The sequence below is a fragment of the Neopsephotus bourkii genome, unplaced genomic scaffold, assembly GCF_033783945.1.
Source record: "Neopsephotus bourkii isolate Nb327-2 ecotype Australia unplaced genomic scaffold, CSIRO-AGI_Nbou_v1 NB_1655, whole genome shotgun sequence".
NCBI classification, from domain to species: Eukaryota; Metazoa; Chordata; class Aves; order Psittaciformes; family Psittacidae; genus Neopsephotus; species Neopsephotus bourkii.
Genome location: NW_026902129.1, coordinates 8,385,325 through 8,402,657, shown reverse-complemented (window position 1 = coordinate 8,402,657; position 17,333 = coordinate 8,385,325). Strand labels below are relative to the sequence as shown.

The window sequence follows — 17,333 nt, the reverse complement described above, 5'->3', positions numbered from 1 at the left end:
TGAGCATTATGGGTTCTCCAGGCATCTGCTCAGCCTGTGCACGTGTGTGCCAGTCCCTGTTTCGCACCGAGCCTGGAACCAACATGCTGCTGTCCCCACACTGACCTGCTCTGTCACTGAACAGAGGGGTGAACACAAGAGCGAGACAAACTGGAGGTACGAATTCAGTTGGTGCAGTTAAGATCAGTTTATTTTCTTCAGCGTTCTTCACAGGAAACATCACAAAAGTGCTTTACAGAGTTCAATACCGTTCCTTTAACGTGGGACATAAAGGGCAACAAGGGGTGTGTGCACTGCGCAGTTTGAAGCTGTCATCTGCAGAAGCCATGCGAGGTGAACCAGGGTAAAAAATCTACTGCCAAAACAATGGAGTTCAGGTTTGGAACTTAAATTATAACTCTATATATAAACATACAGGCACCATTAGGTTCCTGTGTTAACTGTGGGGGCCACACAGGGATTCTCAGATCATACTGTACTCAACGTTGGCTCAAGCAGTTTCTGCTGTGCTCAGGGGGCTCCCAGCCACCCCTTTTCCCAACCAGATGGTACTGTTTGTTCTTTTGCACTACAGTAAGCACTCAAATGGCTTCATCTTCCTTTCTTCAGGTTCAGTCTGGGGGTGAGACATTCTGGTACACTGCTGAAAGCAAAGTCAGGTTCCTGGTTTTTCACTTACAGAGACTATTCTTCAGTCATCTCTTCATTAAAAAAATAAAGGCTTTAGGCCAGACCCTGATATCCAGGTACGCCAGTTTTGTTTGAGCTAGCATGTTACCAGTCATGCAACCCTACTCCTTCTCATAGTTGAACTGTGCTGCACTGTGACCAGTGCTTCCTGCCTTCATTTTGCTCTTTAAGTGGGAATCAGGCTCCTGTGTAGCCTTCCACGTTTAAATTCCCCATGGAGACCGCATTTATTTGCTAAGCAGTTTTGCAACAGATGGAGCCATGTTTTGATGCTGGGAGCCCAGACTGAAGAAATACAGCATGGTCAAGACTTAGGTTTTGCTTATAGAGCTTTCTAAATGGTGAATTTCTACAGTGGTGAATAACTCAGGCACCTGACTAGAAATCTTTGGCGTGGTAATAACGTAGGTGAACAAAATGAGGGAATGCTCTGGGGTGAAAAAAGATCAAATCAGGAGATTTTTGCTGGGCTTTGAGTTGTCCAAAAAACCCAAACCAACCAAAAACATCAGCAGAGGCAGTTGTCTAGAACACACTGTCACGCCTGTTCACAAAGCCAGTTTGCCTTCTACCTAATTCCCAGATTAAAGACAGTGCACAGTCAGAGAACCAACTAGTCAGTCCTGAAGGTCACGGGGTGGTTAGCAGATAACACAGTGAGGATTTACAGTGGCAAGACATGGCTTTGATGAGTGTAGCAGCAGAGAGGAGTCTTTCATACCCTGTTCCACACACATGAAGTACTACACTAACAGCTCTCAGTTACTCCTGATCTGCTCTGTTCCCCCTCATCCCCTCAGGATTAACTGACACCTCAGCTCCAATTTGGCAGCTTTATAAACACCAGCAGCCACAACTGCTTTTGACAGAATACTGGTAGTGGTGGAACAGAACACCGGACACTACTTGGATGAAAAATCCAAGGTATGTTCTTCATACTACCCGTCTTTATTAGAACTGGACAGCAGCTGTTGTATATGATGCTGTATTCTGGTATTGAGACAGTGCAGCTCTCAAGCAGCAGGCTGTGCATTCCAACAGGCTTGAGGTTTCCCTCGTGACATCCCCTTTGTATTTATAAATACAGCATTGCTGGTAAATGCAGTCAGCACTTAACAACTTAACCTTCTTTACAGCTGTACCATCTTTAAAGTACAAGATGAGAATGTGAAGAGATGAAACAAACCACAAGGCCTAAGCCTGTCATCCAGTGTCCCACTCATCTCCATCTCAGCTCCTGTCATCTAATTTCAAAGTCCAGTTAAATACTACAAACAGGTATGTTCACGTAAGCGTGGCTGAGCCCAGCTGGTTGCTGTTCAGAGAGCAAGTAATATATCTGCTTCATCTCTGCCACAGACATGGAGCAGAATAATCCATAAACTTAAAGCAAGTTTGCTATGGGGCTCGTTCATTGTGTTCCTTTCCAGCTGCTGTATCTAGACTTCAAGTGAGAAGATCTGAAATCAAGTTTTAATGAAACTGGGCTCATGTGACACAAATAACTCCACTGAAACCAATGAAGCTAAGCTCTGGGAGATCAAACTGAGACTGTTTTAACTGTTTCTTAATATATTTGTTCTCTTATCAGCCTGATTTACAGTTTGAATTATTTTGTTGTGGTTGTACATACTCTGAAAGAGGCACAGCGTAAGCAATTTGTTTTAATGAAAAAAGGAAGCTTTTGATGACATTTTAAGTTTTCTGTAGGCAAATGACTTGAAATAAAGCAGTTTTAACTTGGTTACTTCAATGCTATAACTGAGCTAGGACAAAAACTCAATACATGAGACAAGAAATAGAACAGAAAAGGTCAGATTAAGTGAAAGTTGGTAAGAGCATGCCATGTGCTAACAACTGGTAGGGAGAGTGGGTTATACACATGAAACTAAGACTGAAGTACATCGGATGGCAAGAATCAATGCCCATAGAAAGTCGTTAGGTTTGTCAGCACTGGGGAAGGGGTGAGTGCCAGGGGATGCTCAATCCCTCTGTAAACTTGGCAATTCAGGGGTGAGAGAAAAGAAACCCAAGGCAGTGAACACTGGAAAGGCTTTAAACCACTCATGCATGCTCTGGTGGATTCTGAGTTAGTTGTGATCTTTCAAAGGGACGATCTAGGCATCACCATGCACAGCTTGATGAAGACATCTGCTCAATGTGTAGTTGCAATGAAGAAAGCGAGTAAGGTGTTAGGCTGTATTAAAGACATAACAATATGGAAAAACATTACAGCATGTATTTCTCTTAAAGAGCCTCAATGAGTATTTGCTGTTTCATCAGCATCTTTAAAAGTGACAGACTAGGAAAGTACAGGGAGGATAAATGGTAAGAAAATGGCAGAAGCAGCTCTTTGTAGCTGAAAGACATCAAAACCAAAGTCATTTGTTTAATAAAAGGGAAAAAGGAGAGATGATCTACATCTTTAATTCTCTTCCCCACCATATAGTAGGATATTTATCTCAGTCATTTTAAGCCACCTACAACTCTATTGACCTATTCTTTAATGCTTGTCATTCAGCTACTTCAACATTTCCTCTGAAGCAACTGCAGCAATGTGTTGAAATTTAGCAGTAATCATTTCTGACAGAGCATTGTCATGGCTGATGCAGAGGAACAACTGTCTTGGAGGTGCTGCAGTGAGACAAGCATCAGGAAGAGGCCAGTCCCCACCAGAGCTGCAGTCCGTCTGCATGTATGCCACCACCACGTTCTCTGCTTCTCCAGTGGAGTCCCACTGTAAAAGCTGAGCAATGAGCCTTGATCTCACCATTACAGCAGACAAGAGTCCCTAGTATTCCCAACCAATCATTTCCTCATGTTCCTTCAGCTGCAGTTAACTGATGAACAGGAGTTAAGTGGATAGGGTCATCACCACCTCTGTATTTACACACCTTCCTTCTCCTGCCTGCCCCTCTCAGCTCTGCCTTCTGAGCATTTCTTTATCCCTTTGACAGAGGCCTCCACATGGGCAACTGTGTCCTTTTGTTTTATTTCCTTATCTTTTTCCTCCACAGCCTGCCTCAGTACCAGCCTTTAAAGTTTCAAAGTTAAGATTACTCTCTCTCCCCTATTTCCATTGTACCTGTATGCTACTTCAACATGGGCAAGGATAAAGAGCAGGACAAACGCGTTTACAGTGAAAGAAGAAAACTACTTTCCTGTCACAAAACACCACTTAGTACCCTGACACAAATACATACTTCCAACAGTGAACATTTCTAGTTCACATAATTGGAAACGACTTTAAACCAGCCACATTATAAGAGATGGCTAGCCATTGTGAGCAGGATTTTATTTCAGACATTGGGTTTATAAGATAGAGCAAAATTGATTTCATGTATTCCATATAAAAGCCAAAAAGCCTTATATTAATATACCATTTATGTTGCACAGAGAATGAGAGATGAAATACCAGTTAGATGGAGTGCTCAGCCTGAAACTTTTCCTTACCCATACAAAGTATACTTAACATATGCTTAAATAGGATGTATTTTACGTTCTGTAGAAATAAGCCTTTCCCAAAGTAGTATTAAAATACTGTAATGAAAGCTAATATAAAGAGCCTCTAATGAAGATTTTCAGTCCTCTGCAGCACCTTCCAGCAGTCCCAGCCCTTGACAAGGAGCAGCTTTGGCCTCACAACACCCCTGTGACGTAGGTGGCTGGAGTTTTTTGGTACAGCTGGGGAAACTGAAGCAAAGGGAACCTAAACTGCTTGAAGTCAACAAAGCAGCTCAGTGGAAAACCAAGGTCAAATCCCACTCTCCTGGGTCCATGCTCTTGCTACAAAATGGGCTGCTTTTCAGTGCATGCAGTCATTTTAGACAATCTTTTCCATTCTGGTGTTCCAGCTGAACTCCTTGTTCTGGTGATTCATGGACACTGTTAATTCACATTTCCAATAGTTGTATTCTGGCATAGCAGCCCCTGAACTTCATCAGCCTTGCTGTACCAGCATACATTCTAAGTTACTAAACATAAGCCCCTGGTACACGTATCATTAGAAGATGCTTCACAATAAAAGGAAATGTCTTCACAGCAATTTGAATCAGCATCTCAGCTTTTTATCATGCAGAAGCAAGAAAGGTTTCTTAAAAATGAAACAAGTTTTTTCCAAGACTGCTGAGCTGTCTTGGAATTTGTCCTTTCTCTGTTCTTTCCACAGGCAACCAATTAGACAGCTTTGGACCAATGCAAAACTCTACCTTCTCTCTGGACAGGTATTCCCAAGCCTTTTCTTTAAGGGGAAAAAAGAAAATGGGAGAGCTTCCTTAAGTACTGAACTCCACGTTGCCTCATTTCAGGTCAGATATATCTGTCACTTGTGAAAGCAGCACTTCTACCCAACCACTTACACTCCACTCCCTGCCTCAGGCTATGCATCTAACACTGTCCTTTAGGAAAACCCCCTTCTCAATTCCTCTCTTTACCTCCTGTTCTATTTGCATAATTTCCAATCTCCCTTATTTAAAAAGAATAAAAATCTCTTCCTTCCTGTTCAGTTTCACTTCAAACAGAACAGTAGGACTACATGTGGTGCTTTAGAAGCCAAACATGTGACAGTTACAACTTAGCCAAATCAGTGTTAGACTCCTCAGCTGTTTTCTGCTGCCATTTCTTCTTCCATCAGCTAAAGCAGGTTCTTGTATGAACCTGGACACAGACAAGCCACCCTTTTAACTTTTTCTTCAGAATTCCTTAGCAAATCCCCATCAGATTTCCTCCCCCTTTGTACGTACCTAATTCACCTCTCTGAAATGTAAAGGCATTGTTATTATTTTTGTTACATTCCCCAAAAAAGCCCCAATTTGCCTTCAAAATCAATCTGTGAAATTAAAAATTGAAAACAGAGAGGGGACAATTTGGGACCCTCAGTTACAGCCAGGTGCTGAAACCTAGATTGTGGCTATTCATAAAGATTGTGAAGTACTCAAGGGGGTTTTGATATATTTAGTTTCTTGGGCCTCTGTTACAAATTGGTCATGTAAAAAAAGGAGGTATTCATTTCTCTGACCATGTCACTATTGGGCAGAATAATGTACTAATACCTTGTAACTAAGCACCCCTTAAGCACATGAAGCTGTATTGATCTAAAAACAAATCATCTGCTCAAGTTACTTACAGCATTTGACAGAAAACCCCAAGCAAGTTTAAGACTACTCACCCAGGCTGAACTTAGACAAAAAACCAACCCCAACAAGCACTGCAAAAGCTCAGATAAGCAAACTCCAAGATACGCATTCCTATCACATTTATATGGTGTTTACCTGACCTAAACAGCATGTTGTGGTGAAAAGAGGGTTACCGAGAGCCAGCACATGCAGACACCAAAATGCTGGTGTCAGGTCCCTAACAGTCTGTACCATTAACAATTCAGCTATCCCCAAGTTTTACAAGAGAGTTACTTTGGACATGACTGGTAAAGGTAATTACAAAGACAAAACTGAAGGAGCAGGAGATGTTTGCTTTCCGTTGTCAATTCCTCTTCATTTGTGAGTAAGATTAAACATGGCACAGCTAAACCGGGGGCAGCGGGGATCAAAACTAATCCTCTTCTATATTTATCATCACTTCAAGGAAATACAGATGCCAGATTCCTACAGCAGGGATTTGGGAAGTCCAACTTTATTAAAAATGATCTAGTTTTTTTGGCATTTGAACATTCCTTAAATACAGACTGCATCATCGAGAGAGTCACAAATCCCAACTGTTCCTTTCCCTTTAGGTACTGGACATTTAAATGTTCTACCAGCAAGTTGGTAACTTCACTGCTGTATTTTCATTTCATGTCACTAAGTAAAATGGAACCTTGAAGTTGGAAACTAACAACCAAGCCACTACAAAAGCATGCTACAGGTTCGGAAGGAGCACACAACAGCATTTTACTGAGTGCTACCAAGAATCTCATTTCTGCAACCCTTCATTTATGGAATGAGCCTTCAGGAAGCATTCTGAAGGAATGACACAGACAGCCTCAGCGTGCCTCGAATGGATGCAACAACAAACCAGGTAAAGTTGGACTTCAGAGTCTCAAAAGCATACTGAGCTTCCACAGAGGGATGACTTCCAAGATTTCAGGCATGCACAATTCATTGTTACAGGAAGATGCTGACAACTGTTTTTTTGCTAGTTCGTGGCAGCGATATTTAATACGAGAAACAGTTTTCAATAGTTTAACATTCTGTGCTATGGAAATTGCTGCGTTTTCTTTCTTTTCCTTGATGCCTCCAGAACCTGGAATGAAATGCTTAAGAAAAGCCCCCCAGAGTAACAGCTCTAGTTATCAGTAGCTGATGGACTCTGGTGGCAGCACCCATCCAAGAGGTTTTATGGGTTTATTTCCTTCTTTGATTTAGCAGAGCTACCTTCAAGTGAAAAGCAAACCAAGGCTTCATTCACGCTCAATTCACAATCTCAATCCAGTCATATAGGGTGGGAATAAGAAGACACTCTAACAGGAAGTAACTAAACTTCTCTGTACAAACAGAAGTCATATTAGAATGCACTGCTCTAAGCTCTTACACACAGCCCACCTGACCATAAGGCTGACTTTACCCACTCCATGCCCTGTCCCTTAAGAGATCCAAATGTTCTGTGTCTCCTCAGCTGTCATAAGCTAGAACTAAAGGTAAAGATTCATTAGACTCCAGACTCTGTATTTCCATTTTATTTGATTTGAAACTGTTACAGGGTTTTCTTGAACTGCCAGAATTCATGCCCAAAACCTCAAAAGATGGTACAATGAACGGTCTCATCTACCCTTCATACAGTAGACTAAAACTCAGTTCATCGGTAATCCCAATACCTTTAGAGCATCAAGAAACGTGTTTGAAGCTTTCATGTTTCTACCCCATCAAGCAGCGTGTCCATTTAGCATGAATTCCACAGAAATCTTTAGTGACAAATCAACAGTTTAGCTGGCAACAACATATTTTCAAGGAAGATACATGGCTCAGAGTCCAAGGTATTGGTACGAGTCTTCCATTGAGGTTTTGCTTCCAAATGAACCCTCCAGCTTTATGGATAATTTCTTGAGCCCTCTTTAATAGCAGCTTCTAGCAGAAGTTTTAGAGACAGGTAACTCTGCAAGGGCAAGGCCAGTTTTAGTCTGTGCACAAAAGACTCAGGTGAAGCCCCAGCCCCACTGAAGTCAACAGCAAAATTCCCATTGGCCTCAGAGAAGCAGATTTAAAGCAAGTCAGCAGTTAGTCAAAGGGAACCCAGTGAGGCGATTCCTGCACTAACCTCATCTTCTGCACATACACACAACTACCACACGAGCCAACAAGTTTTGTTTTGTTCCCTGGTTTTTCTTGCCATTGGCAACTCCTGTAGATGTTGGGTCTAGTTTTTGGCATTTACTCTGAGAAACCTCAACACTGGAGCATGCCACTAGTTTACTTCATTTTGCTTCTGGTATAAGAACTCAGAGAAGAGAAAAGCAGTTACAGCAGGACACTTGGTACTTGACAGGTTTGGTTCATCAAATCAGTGTTGGGGGCAGTGTCCTAAATTCTTAGTGTATCAGTGCCATTTTGCCTACTTCCACTCAATTAAATCAGAGATGAAAACAACTGGAAGAAGCCACTGCTTTCAATTAGTACTAAACTTCCCAACTTTGAATAAACAGCATTTGAGTTTTACATAGAGGATTTCTGCCTCAAAAAGCCTGCATGCTTCACAGAAGTAGCCAAACAAATAAGGCTTACCAGCTCTAGTTATCCCTCTGCATACTATGTTATTCTGGTTATCACATAACCATTACCCTTCAACAAACAAGTAACTTTTTAATAGAGAAGTTTTTATCTAGTACCACTATGGCCACGTATCTCATCTTTAAAAGCCAAATCCTTTACTTAAAGAATCTGGATACCTCTGTGTAAAAAAGCCTCTTAATGCTGTAGGGTAGGAAAGACAAACCTCATGACAAAAGCCAAAATAAACCCTATTTCACTACAACATCTCATCGTTACTTAAATATACTGCAATTTGATATCAGAAACAAGGCAGGCATTTGTTTGTGGAGAACAGGAAAAACAAGATGCATCAACAGACAACTGTGAAAATGGCTAATGCAAACAGACCATTCAAACCCATTGTTCCTCCAATCTGATAGTGAGTTTTAATTTGTTTTGCAGTTACTTCAGTACAGCTATCTAAAAAGGTAAACAAACTACAGCTCTGTTATACTTGGGTAGCATGAGTGGTATTGGTACGCTCCAGAAGTCTCTAGTAGGCTATGGCTACACATAACAGGATTCCTCAGAAGGGGAACAGAATACGTTTGTCATTTAAGGTCACTTAAATCTTTGTTATAGCAAATTGGAACCAAATGGCTGACTTCTGCAGGATTTCTGACAGGAATCCAGTAGAGCTGGTTTCAAGTTTCAGATGGCCACTAAAACAGCTGTAACCTTCTCTTCCAGAAGTTGTGATCCACATGGTGTCCACAATGAGTGCAGCAAGTCTGAGGTAGTCAACCTTTACGAAGGCTCAGTATCTGAACATAAAAAGATTTTGAAATGACCACTGGCTGAAGGTATCTTTCTGAGCAATTAAAGAACACTGATGACTCTTGTTCAATCATTTACATTTAATCTGCCCCATTTCCAATGGAGAAGTTGTAACATGTAACGCTTCCATAGCGGAGGAGAACCAAGCACTTACGTCAAAAGTAGTCTGCACTTGCTGCAGTAGATCCAGCAGAAATAAGGTGGCATGTTCATCATAGCCGTTAGCTGTAGTTTAGTTACCTTAGTAGAAGGGTTACCAAAAAGCATTCCTTAATTGTAATGTGTATGCAGCTCTACTGATTCCCAAGCACAGCATACTGGTTGTCTAGCTGAAGTTTAAGTGCCTGGTTTTTTGACACCTCATCCCTACCTCTAGTTTTGTGTTTTACTACTTCAAAGCTCTTCTCCATTTCTTTATCCCTAAGGGAAAATAAATGTAATCAGTAAATATCTTATCACTAGCTTGTGAATTGTGAATTTCTAGTCTACTTCCACCCCAGCCCAACAAAACCATTATGAACGCAGAACACTTAAGGTCTAAAGTTTCAACACAACAGCCAAGCATTCCCAAGCAAATCTTGTAAAACCTTATCTCCAGAATAAGCTCACCCACTACAATTCAGATCACATTCCAAGTTTCAGTATTAACATCCTCAAAGGTAACTTTCAGTGCATTTATGAAAAACAGGTTTTAGAAGGCAGCAGACTATCTCTAGAATGCTTGCTCAGAATTCCCTCTTAGCTCAATTTGCACCCTTCAAACAGCTCATTTGCCAAGCAGACAAAGCCACACAAAGAAAAAAAGGGAAAAAAGAAGAAAACAAACCCCAAAACCCCAGAAGAAACAAAAGAGCCCAAGTGAATTATGTACTGGCCTAGCTGTTATCTTCTGTAGGGAATAAGGCTGTGAAAAGATGAAGTCTCTAAAGCAGGGTGAGACTCCAAGTCTTCAGCACCACAAAAAGAAAACCCTTCAGCAAACTGTGGGAGCTCATCATTGTAAACCACAGCTCCAACAGCAGTTTATAGATTCATATTGGTATAAAATCCCATTCCTCCATTTAAGAAGGAATCTTACTCATCTTCACATCTCTAATGAGAAGGCAGTGTGCTTGAGACATTCTACTCATGTCTACTGATGGTAATAACACAGAGCCTCGCTGTGGCTAGTATCTCAGGGAACCAGATGCTATCACTGCTACAGCACTACCTGCTTTAGGAAAACCCTTCAGCAAGTCAAAGATAGGGCAGTCTTGTTTGGCTATTTCACTGGGCTGTGTCCTATGAAAGTTATTTCATGGGAAGCCCCTCCTAGAGTTGGAAAATCCTGTTTCCCATAAATAATTTCTTAGTTATTTCTTTCCTCTCTTGACAGATTCAGGCTTAAGCTCTAAACCGAAGCAAGAACTTCGAGAAGGCAGTTAAAATGCATCTCATAGGGATGTACTTACTTTCGACTGTCTATGAGCTTGGCGATGGACTGCAGTGATGGGAACTGCGTATCACTATAGATTTCTGGTGGTCCTTGCTGTGCTCTCCGTGGCCTGCCACCCTCCCGGGCACCAGGAGGCCTGTACACACCACCAGTCTGAACTGGTTCGGGGGCTTCTGTAACTGGGTATAAGAATAAGATTTAGACAAGAGAAGTTTGCGTTCATATCTGGAAAACACCACCAAAAAAACAAAACACAAATGATAAAGAGAAAAGAATCTTACAGGTATGTTTTCTGCACTTTTAAAAGCTCTGAAAGCAAGTATTTTAGACATCAGATGTCACCTCATTTAACCTATACTTAGTAGTCAAATTAAAATGTGGCTTCAGTGTATTGCTTCACAGAGTTCAAGGAACCAAAACCACTGATGAGAACTTCACATTTCTTATCTGCTATTTATTAGCAGCTTCTATTTAAAACTAGAGATGTAAACACATAATTATGTATTTGCTCAGTCTTTCTTAAAGCACCTCTCCAGATGCAGAAGACAATTCCCAAACAGTTCATATTTAATGTTAACAATCTAAAAGGAAGTAACTCGTTAATTTTATCTCCTTGCTTGCACAAACAAGAGAAAACACAGCAGCCCACTTTGCAATCAGTTTCTCCATGGAAGAGAATAGTCTGAGCTCAGATCACATCCAAGTAATTTATTGCCACTGAAGTCCTAGCCCAGTTAAAGAATCGACTTTACAACGTCATGCTCTCCATGCCCTAGAGCAGATTTGAAAAGCATCCTACCAACCACAGAACCCTAACCAAGAACTGCCATCTACACAGCAGATAGTGGCTGAGCATCCACTTGATTGTCAAAGCAGTATTTCTGGATCCACAGAAGTGCTTCTAACAGGTATTCTGCAGATAGCAAAGCAGAGACCGCTTTCAGCCAAAACCAAAAACCCTTCCACTTGTGTTTTCTTAAAGTACCTGACAGTGCTATCAGTTCAGTTCCTCAGATCCCTTTACAAGAAAACTTCACTTCCTAGCATGTCAAACAAGGCACTGGTACGTTAGAACTGCCTGAATAGGAACTGTTCCATGAGCCCTACTCTCCAAGGAGCTTCATTCCACCCGATATGCTTCTGGTTGGAAAAAGCAGCAACTCTGAGTTAGATTTACCAACTGGCTCGACGACAGGTGCTGGTGCAGGAGCTGACTTGTTCCAAGGACCAGATGATCTGTCTATACCACCACCACCACTCTCCTCCCAGTGGTCACCGTGGTCTTCTCTTTTTTCACTTTCATCATCATCTTTTTCATCTTCTTTTTCACTAAAAAAGAGCAATAACAAGTAGCCTTTTACACACAGAGGTTTAAGACTCACCAGAGGCTACACAATCACCACAGACAAGACTTCACAGCTACTGCACTGAAGATGCTGGATTTAACCAGACTCCATTAGTCCTGTAACCACTGCACTGGTACTTCCACCTGAACAGCTTTTGGTACATTGCTACATAACTTGGCAAGTGAGAAGGAAAACAGTTCTTAAAGAAGAATTCAAACTGTACTAAGTGACCCAAATAAACCGATTTCTTATTTTGTGCTTCAAGTTACTTAACAAGACAATCATGCATTTGGAAATGAGGAGAAGCTAAGGAAGGAAAGGGCTACAAGTCCTGCTTTCATAAAATACTTTATTAAAGAGGAATAAACTGTGGAAAAATATAGTGACAGAAAGCAAGTCCTGAGCTCCCCTTCCCTGTAACCACAACCTAGAAACATTCCTATTGCCCATACCAAGACAATCTACAAACCAAGTCAGTGCTGTTTGGCTGGGTTTTTAAAAGAGGAAATCAAAAAAACTACAGACAGGATTACTCCATTTTTTAAAGAGAAATACTCTGAAAAAGCCTGACTCTATTTTATTTAGACTATTCTGTTTGGAACAGATATAGTCAAAAGACTCCAAATAAGCTGCTAAACAAAGGTGCTACAGGAAGCTGCGTGGTGTAATGAGACAGAGGTACAAGGGAAGGCTATAGAAAAACCAAAGCCACTCATCTGCATCGCAGCACCAAAGTGAGAATACAGAAGTTGTAATACACTCATCATGATTGGATAAGTTTTCTGTATAAGTAATCAGAGAAGAGTTAAAAATACCTATAATTTCTGAAAATTAAATGGCCTTTTATTGTCCAAACACAGTAACAATCACAGCAAGCTGGACCAAGAGCCTAAACACATCACTATCCTATTTTAAACGCCAGTCAAAAGCAGATGCCTACAGGCTAGCTAGAGCAGAGCAAACGCACACATCCCACTCCCACCACAGACTCTGTGGCTTATTTTCAGCAAAGAGATCTCCAGAGCTGGATAATTTATAACCTCCAGTGGGTTGCTCTTCCATTTACTTCTCCACTCTTCCCTTGAACCTACTGAGTAGCTATAAAATCCTCTGGCAGAAGCTTCCATGTGCCTGAGAATGTGCCACAGCACCAAAAGCATCCAGAATGCAAACAGTACCAAGAGGCAGTGAAGCAGCAACCCAGTTGTCACTTGTCTGTTCAGACATGTGATTAACCAATTTAATGGCATAGTTTTTTGACATAAAAATGCAATGGCTCAGGAATTCACTCCCCAAACTGAGATGCTGAATGGACTGAATCTGCTACCCTTACAGCAGTCCAATGATTCAGTGGGAATTATGCACTCCTCCCTCAGAAAAATTCCTATTTCACTATCTTTACAGAGGGCAATGTTAAGCATTTGTAATAAAAATGTGAACCCCAACCAAACCAGACAAACCTGGAGAATCCACAGAGATATAGAAAATAAAGAGAACATTGTCAGAGAACAGTCAAACCTCAGCAAACTTCTGCACTAGCAGAAACGTCTCAGACCTCTGTTTAACTGGACTCCCTGAAGGCAGCTCTGAAGAACGTAGTTTTTAGGCAGAGGTAATGATTATACTGGAGAGAAGAATTAACAAGAGAAGTAGTACCTTATTTGCATGGACTGAACTCTAAGACCACTATAATCAATTTCTTCCTTTTGCTCGAACTCCTTCCAATCATCTTCTTCCTGTAAGAAGAGAGAAATACAAGTTGTTAACTTCTTTACACTGAGAGTAGAAGACTGTAACTAAGATAATTAAGGTAATAAAAAGAAAACTAAGGGTGAAGGTGCAGTTCCATGGGAAATCAACCTATGTGCACCACTGCCAACTGGGAAAGAATTCCACTCCCTCCTCCCATAACTTACTGTATGTGATGTACTTGTGAGCTGACTCTAACTCACTGCCACAGCTAAGAGATGCACCAGCAAAAACACTTGTTCAAGTGAAAGAAAACCACATCATGTCAGTAAAAATCCAGTGGGAAGTCAAAAGAGCAGCACAGGACCAGGAAAATATAAGGGCAAGACCTCCCCCTTTACATAAAGGTAAGCTTCTGTGACAGCCTGAATGCACACAAGGCTTCAGATTTACTTTTCCATCACTTATTTCATGAGCCAAACATCAAAGGACATTTGAAACAGCTTACAGTGGATTTATGACAAAGATTAATATTGGTACATTTGACTTTTTCCACATTCACAGCCACATTTACAGTCTTTCTCAGCTTTTTAATAGTGTTTTTAGAATAGTAAAAAGGTCAGCTTCAAATCCCACAGCAATCTGAGCACACAAAACCAGTGGAATACAAGTCTCTGGAGAGCCTCACTTTAAGGTTTTAAAACAGGATTTTTGTTACATGTTTGGAGAAATCAGGACCCACCTAAGTGGGTCCCATTTTGTCCTATTGTATAATCAGCAGATTCTGGGGATACGGTAGGCCAGAAATGGACCAGAAAAGCAGGCCTCCCGTGTTCCTAGTCACATCTTTAAGACACACACACTCAGCCTAATTAAAGCTATTAGGCTTTAACTTTAACATCATTCCTACACTATACATGAAATGCAGTTTTATTACTTCAAATATGAAGACCCAGCAAGCAAGGTCCATCCATGGCATGGCCTTTTTCATCTGGGAACACAGCTTCTTTTAAGAGCCCTGTCCTAGGATCTTTATCAACCTCTAGCAGGAAAACTTTGACCTGCTTTAAAGTAACAGCAGAAGCAGAAAATGACCTGATGTATTGCACCGTCTGCTGAAGATCCAGTCTTTTGGAAGAGCCTGAGCTTACAGCTCTAAAATCTCTTGGATTTCTTATATCCCCATCTCCATGGAAACATCACTGTTTCCAAACCAATGTACCTTTCACATTTAATGATCTTTATCTCTATTTCAAGTACAAGCTTCAATCAAAAACATGTACTGCTCTACAAGCAAATGAGCAGCTAAAGAGTACACTGACCTTGGTCTACTTAGAGAGCTACTGCTGGTGTCAAGCTCCACAAGTTAAAGAACACTGAAGTAGCAAAGTGTTCCTTAAATTGCTTCGAATACACAGCATGGCCAGTTGTAAGGCATTAACTCAACTATGAGCACTTAAGCTTCTCTCGCATTCCCGTTGTTTCACTGTAAATCGGCACAAAAAAGGACTAAAGCCTAGCCGTACAACCCTTGTCGGCAATGGGGAAGGCAATGAGCTCGGCGTACTTTTCCTGCAGAGCCGCGGGACCTTATCACCAAGGCCCATAGGCCACACACCCAGGTGGCCTACAGCCGTCACCTGATCCAAACCTCCAGTTCCGGCCGCTACCATCCGTCGAGGCCCAGAAACCTGGGCGGCCTGGGTAGGACCGAAGCCGGAGACGGGGAACCGGAAACCGTCAACCGGCCACCCCACCCTTCTCCCCCCCCCCAGCCAACGGATATGAGGCCGGGAGCTCCGCCAGGCCCCATCGGCCCCGGGCGCCCGCATGGCCGGGCGGTGTCGCGCCGCTGCCGCGGGCCGGGCACTGCGGCGCCCCCTGCCGGCGAGAGGAAGCCGTGACCCTTCCCCCACCGCCGCCCCGACGGCGCGGCCCCGCTCCCCCCCGCACCTTGGTCGCCGTCTTGGCGGAGCCGGCGTTGGAGGCGGCGGCCCCGGAGCCGCTGCCGTCAGCCGGGCGCGTTCCTCCGGCCGCCCCCGAAGCGCTAGAGGCGGCGCTGGAGGCGGCGGCGGCCCCTCGGCTGCTCTTCTCCTTCCGCTTCTTCTTGTCCCGCTTGGCGAAGAAGTCGTCGAGGCTCCTCTCCTCGGTCGCCGCCATGGCGGCGGCTCCCAGCAGCGGGGCTAGAGAGACTGTGGGAGAAGGAGAGCGCAGCGGCGGCCCGGGCCAGCAGGGGAGCCCGGCGCGGCAGACGGCTGCGGCTGGCAGGCCCGGCCGGACGAGCCCCCGCGCTCCACGCTGGTGGCCGCCGCCTGACACGGCCCGGAGGAGGGGTGGCGGTGGAGGCGGCCCTCTGAGGGGAGCGGGGCGGGTCCTATGTGCTGCGCCCTCCCTTCCGCGCATGCGCTGCAGCGCTCCAGCCAATGAGATTGCTGGGAAGGACGCTCCAGCCGACCAGTCAGAAGTCTCTTGGGGGCGAGCAGTGACGTCACGACGTGAGGATTGCGTAACGGGCAGGCAGGCGGTGGCGCGGGCAGGGATTGGCTGGGCCGAGCCGGGAGGGCGGGGCGGGGCGGCGCGTGCGCCCGGCGGCCGTTAGGCCGAACCGGCCCCCCCTGCCGCTGGGAGTCGGGCCTAGGGATGCTTGTGGGACGGGACGGGACGGGATGGGATCGGATGGGATCACCCTTCGGGAGACCCATGGCTGAGGTGCTAGAGGGTGCTGCTGCAGCCCCCCTCTGCGCTCGGCCGGTCCTACCGGCTGGGTCTGTGTCCCTCTCTCCACGCTTGAGGCGAATCGGCGTTTGCTCCTAGCGTGCACTGAGGTGACGAGCCCAGAAAGAGCCGTGCACCGCTGTAAAGTAATTGCAGTTTCATCTTGTAAATGCGGTGTGGGTCCGTCTTGGTGCGGTTAAATTAAGTACTTGACACACCGCCCTGTCTGGGATGTCCGGATGTGTCGGTGCGAGCTTCCCTGACTCAGAGCGAATCCTCGGGAGTATCTGCGGCAAAACGAAGCTAACAGTGGGTGTCTGCAGACGGACACTGCGTGCTGCAGTGGCCTTGAGCTCCGGAGAGGTGAAAAACGGTGTTCAAAAGCTTCACTGTGGCTTTAAAATGTGTTGGAAAACAGTGTTAGGAGTCATAGTTGCATGACACATTGTTCCTGATGACTCGCTTTGGTCAGCCCTCAGGAGGAGAGAAGTGTTCCTGCTGCTAAAGCATGAGCCCAGATGAAAGCTATCTGTCAAGCACTGCTTTGTATTATGGGAATATAAAAGTAAACGTGTATGTATTCCCAGTACAGGATTATTTCATGCTTTGTGACTTCTTCACTTGAAATCGTTACATATGTGTATATATATTAACATATAAAAAGTGTTTCTGAATTTTGAGTGTTTATCAATGTGCCCATGAAAATACTGTTTTATATATATAGATAGCTATATAGATATATCTATAGTGTTTTCCACCCACATTCCTGAGCTTACTTGACAAAAAGAGGGAAGGTGCAGCTATCCTACTGCAGGCACTCTTTTGTGAAGGGGTTGTTAGCAGTAACTGAATCGTTGTAGTTGATGATTCCGTGTTTGAGAGATTCATTGCAATCCTCTTTATGTCTGTCGTGCTGTGTTCTCCCTGTATTTCTCTACCACC

General features: G+C 43.6%; 1 protein-coding gene across 9 annotated transcripts; it reads right to left on the bottom strand.

Annotated features, from left to right (window-relative positions):
• Positions 1–172: 172 nt before the first annotated feature.
• On the bottom strand, positions 173–15,980 carry CDV3 (CDV3 homolog). 9 transcript variants are annotated; one of them, XR_009728696.1, is made up of 7 exons: positions 15,630–15,979; positions 13,644–13,723; positions 11,819–11,970; positions 10,658–10,820; positions 9,577–9,626; positions 9,361–9,446; positions 6,299–9,193 (listed from the first exon to the last, which is right to left on the bottom strand). XR_009728696.1 is itself a non-coding variant. In XM_061374902.1 (6 exons), the coding sequence occupies exons 1-6, from the start codon at positions 15,834–15,836 to the stop codon at positions 9,439–9,441; spliced, it is 660 nt and encodes a 219-aa protein (XP_061230886.1). In that variant the 5' UTR covers positions 15,837–15,979; the 3' UTR covers positions 6,299–9,438. The 9 variants fall into 9 exon arrangements, 6 of the variants coding, with proteins under 6 accessions (XP_061230884.1, XP_061230886.1, XP_061230885.1 ...); XR_009728695.1 differs by having other exon boundaries at positions 9,361–9,626; positions 15,630–15,978; XR_009728697.1 differs by lacking the exon at positions 9,577–9,626 and having other exon boundaries at positions 15,630–15,976.
• Positions 15,981–17,333: the final 1,353 nt, after the last annotated feature.

Bases quoted from the DNA above. Each gene is read 5' to 3' on its own strand.
- CDV3 (XM_061374899.1), bottom strand. From the start codon at position 15,836: ATGGCGGCGACCGAGGAGAGGAGCCTCGACGACTTCTTCGCCAAGCGG. The intron at 11,971-13,643 runs GTACTACTTCTC...GCTCTTTTTTAG, and splicing joins GTTCAGTCCATGCAAATAAG to TGAAAAAGAAGATGAAAAAG. The intron at 9,627-10,657 runs GTAAGTACATCC...ATTTTCCCTTAG, and splicing joins AAGCTCATAGACAGTCGAAA to GGATAAAGAAATGGAGAAGA.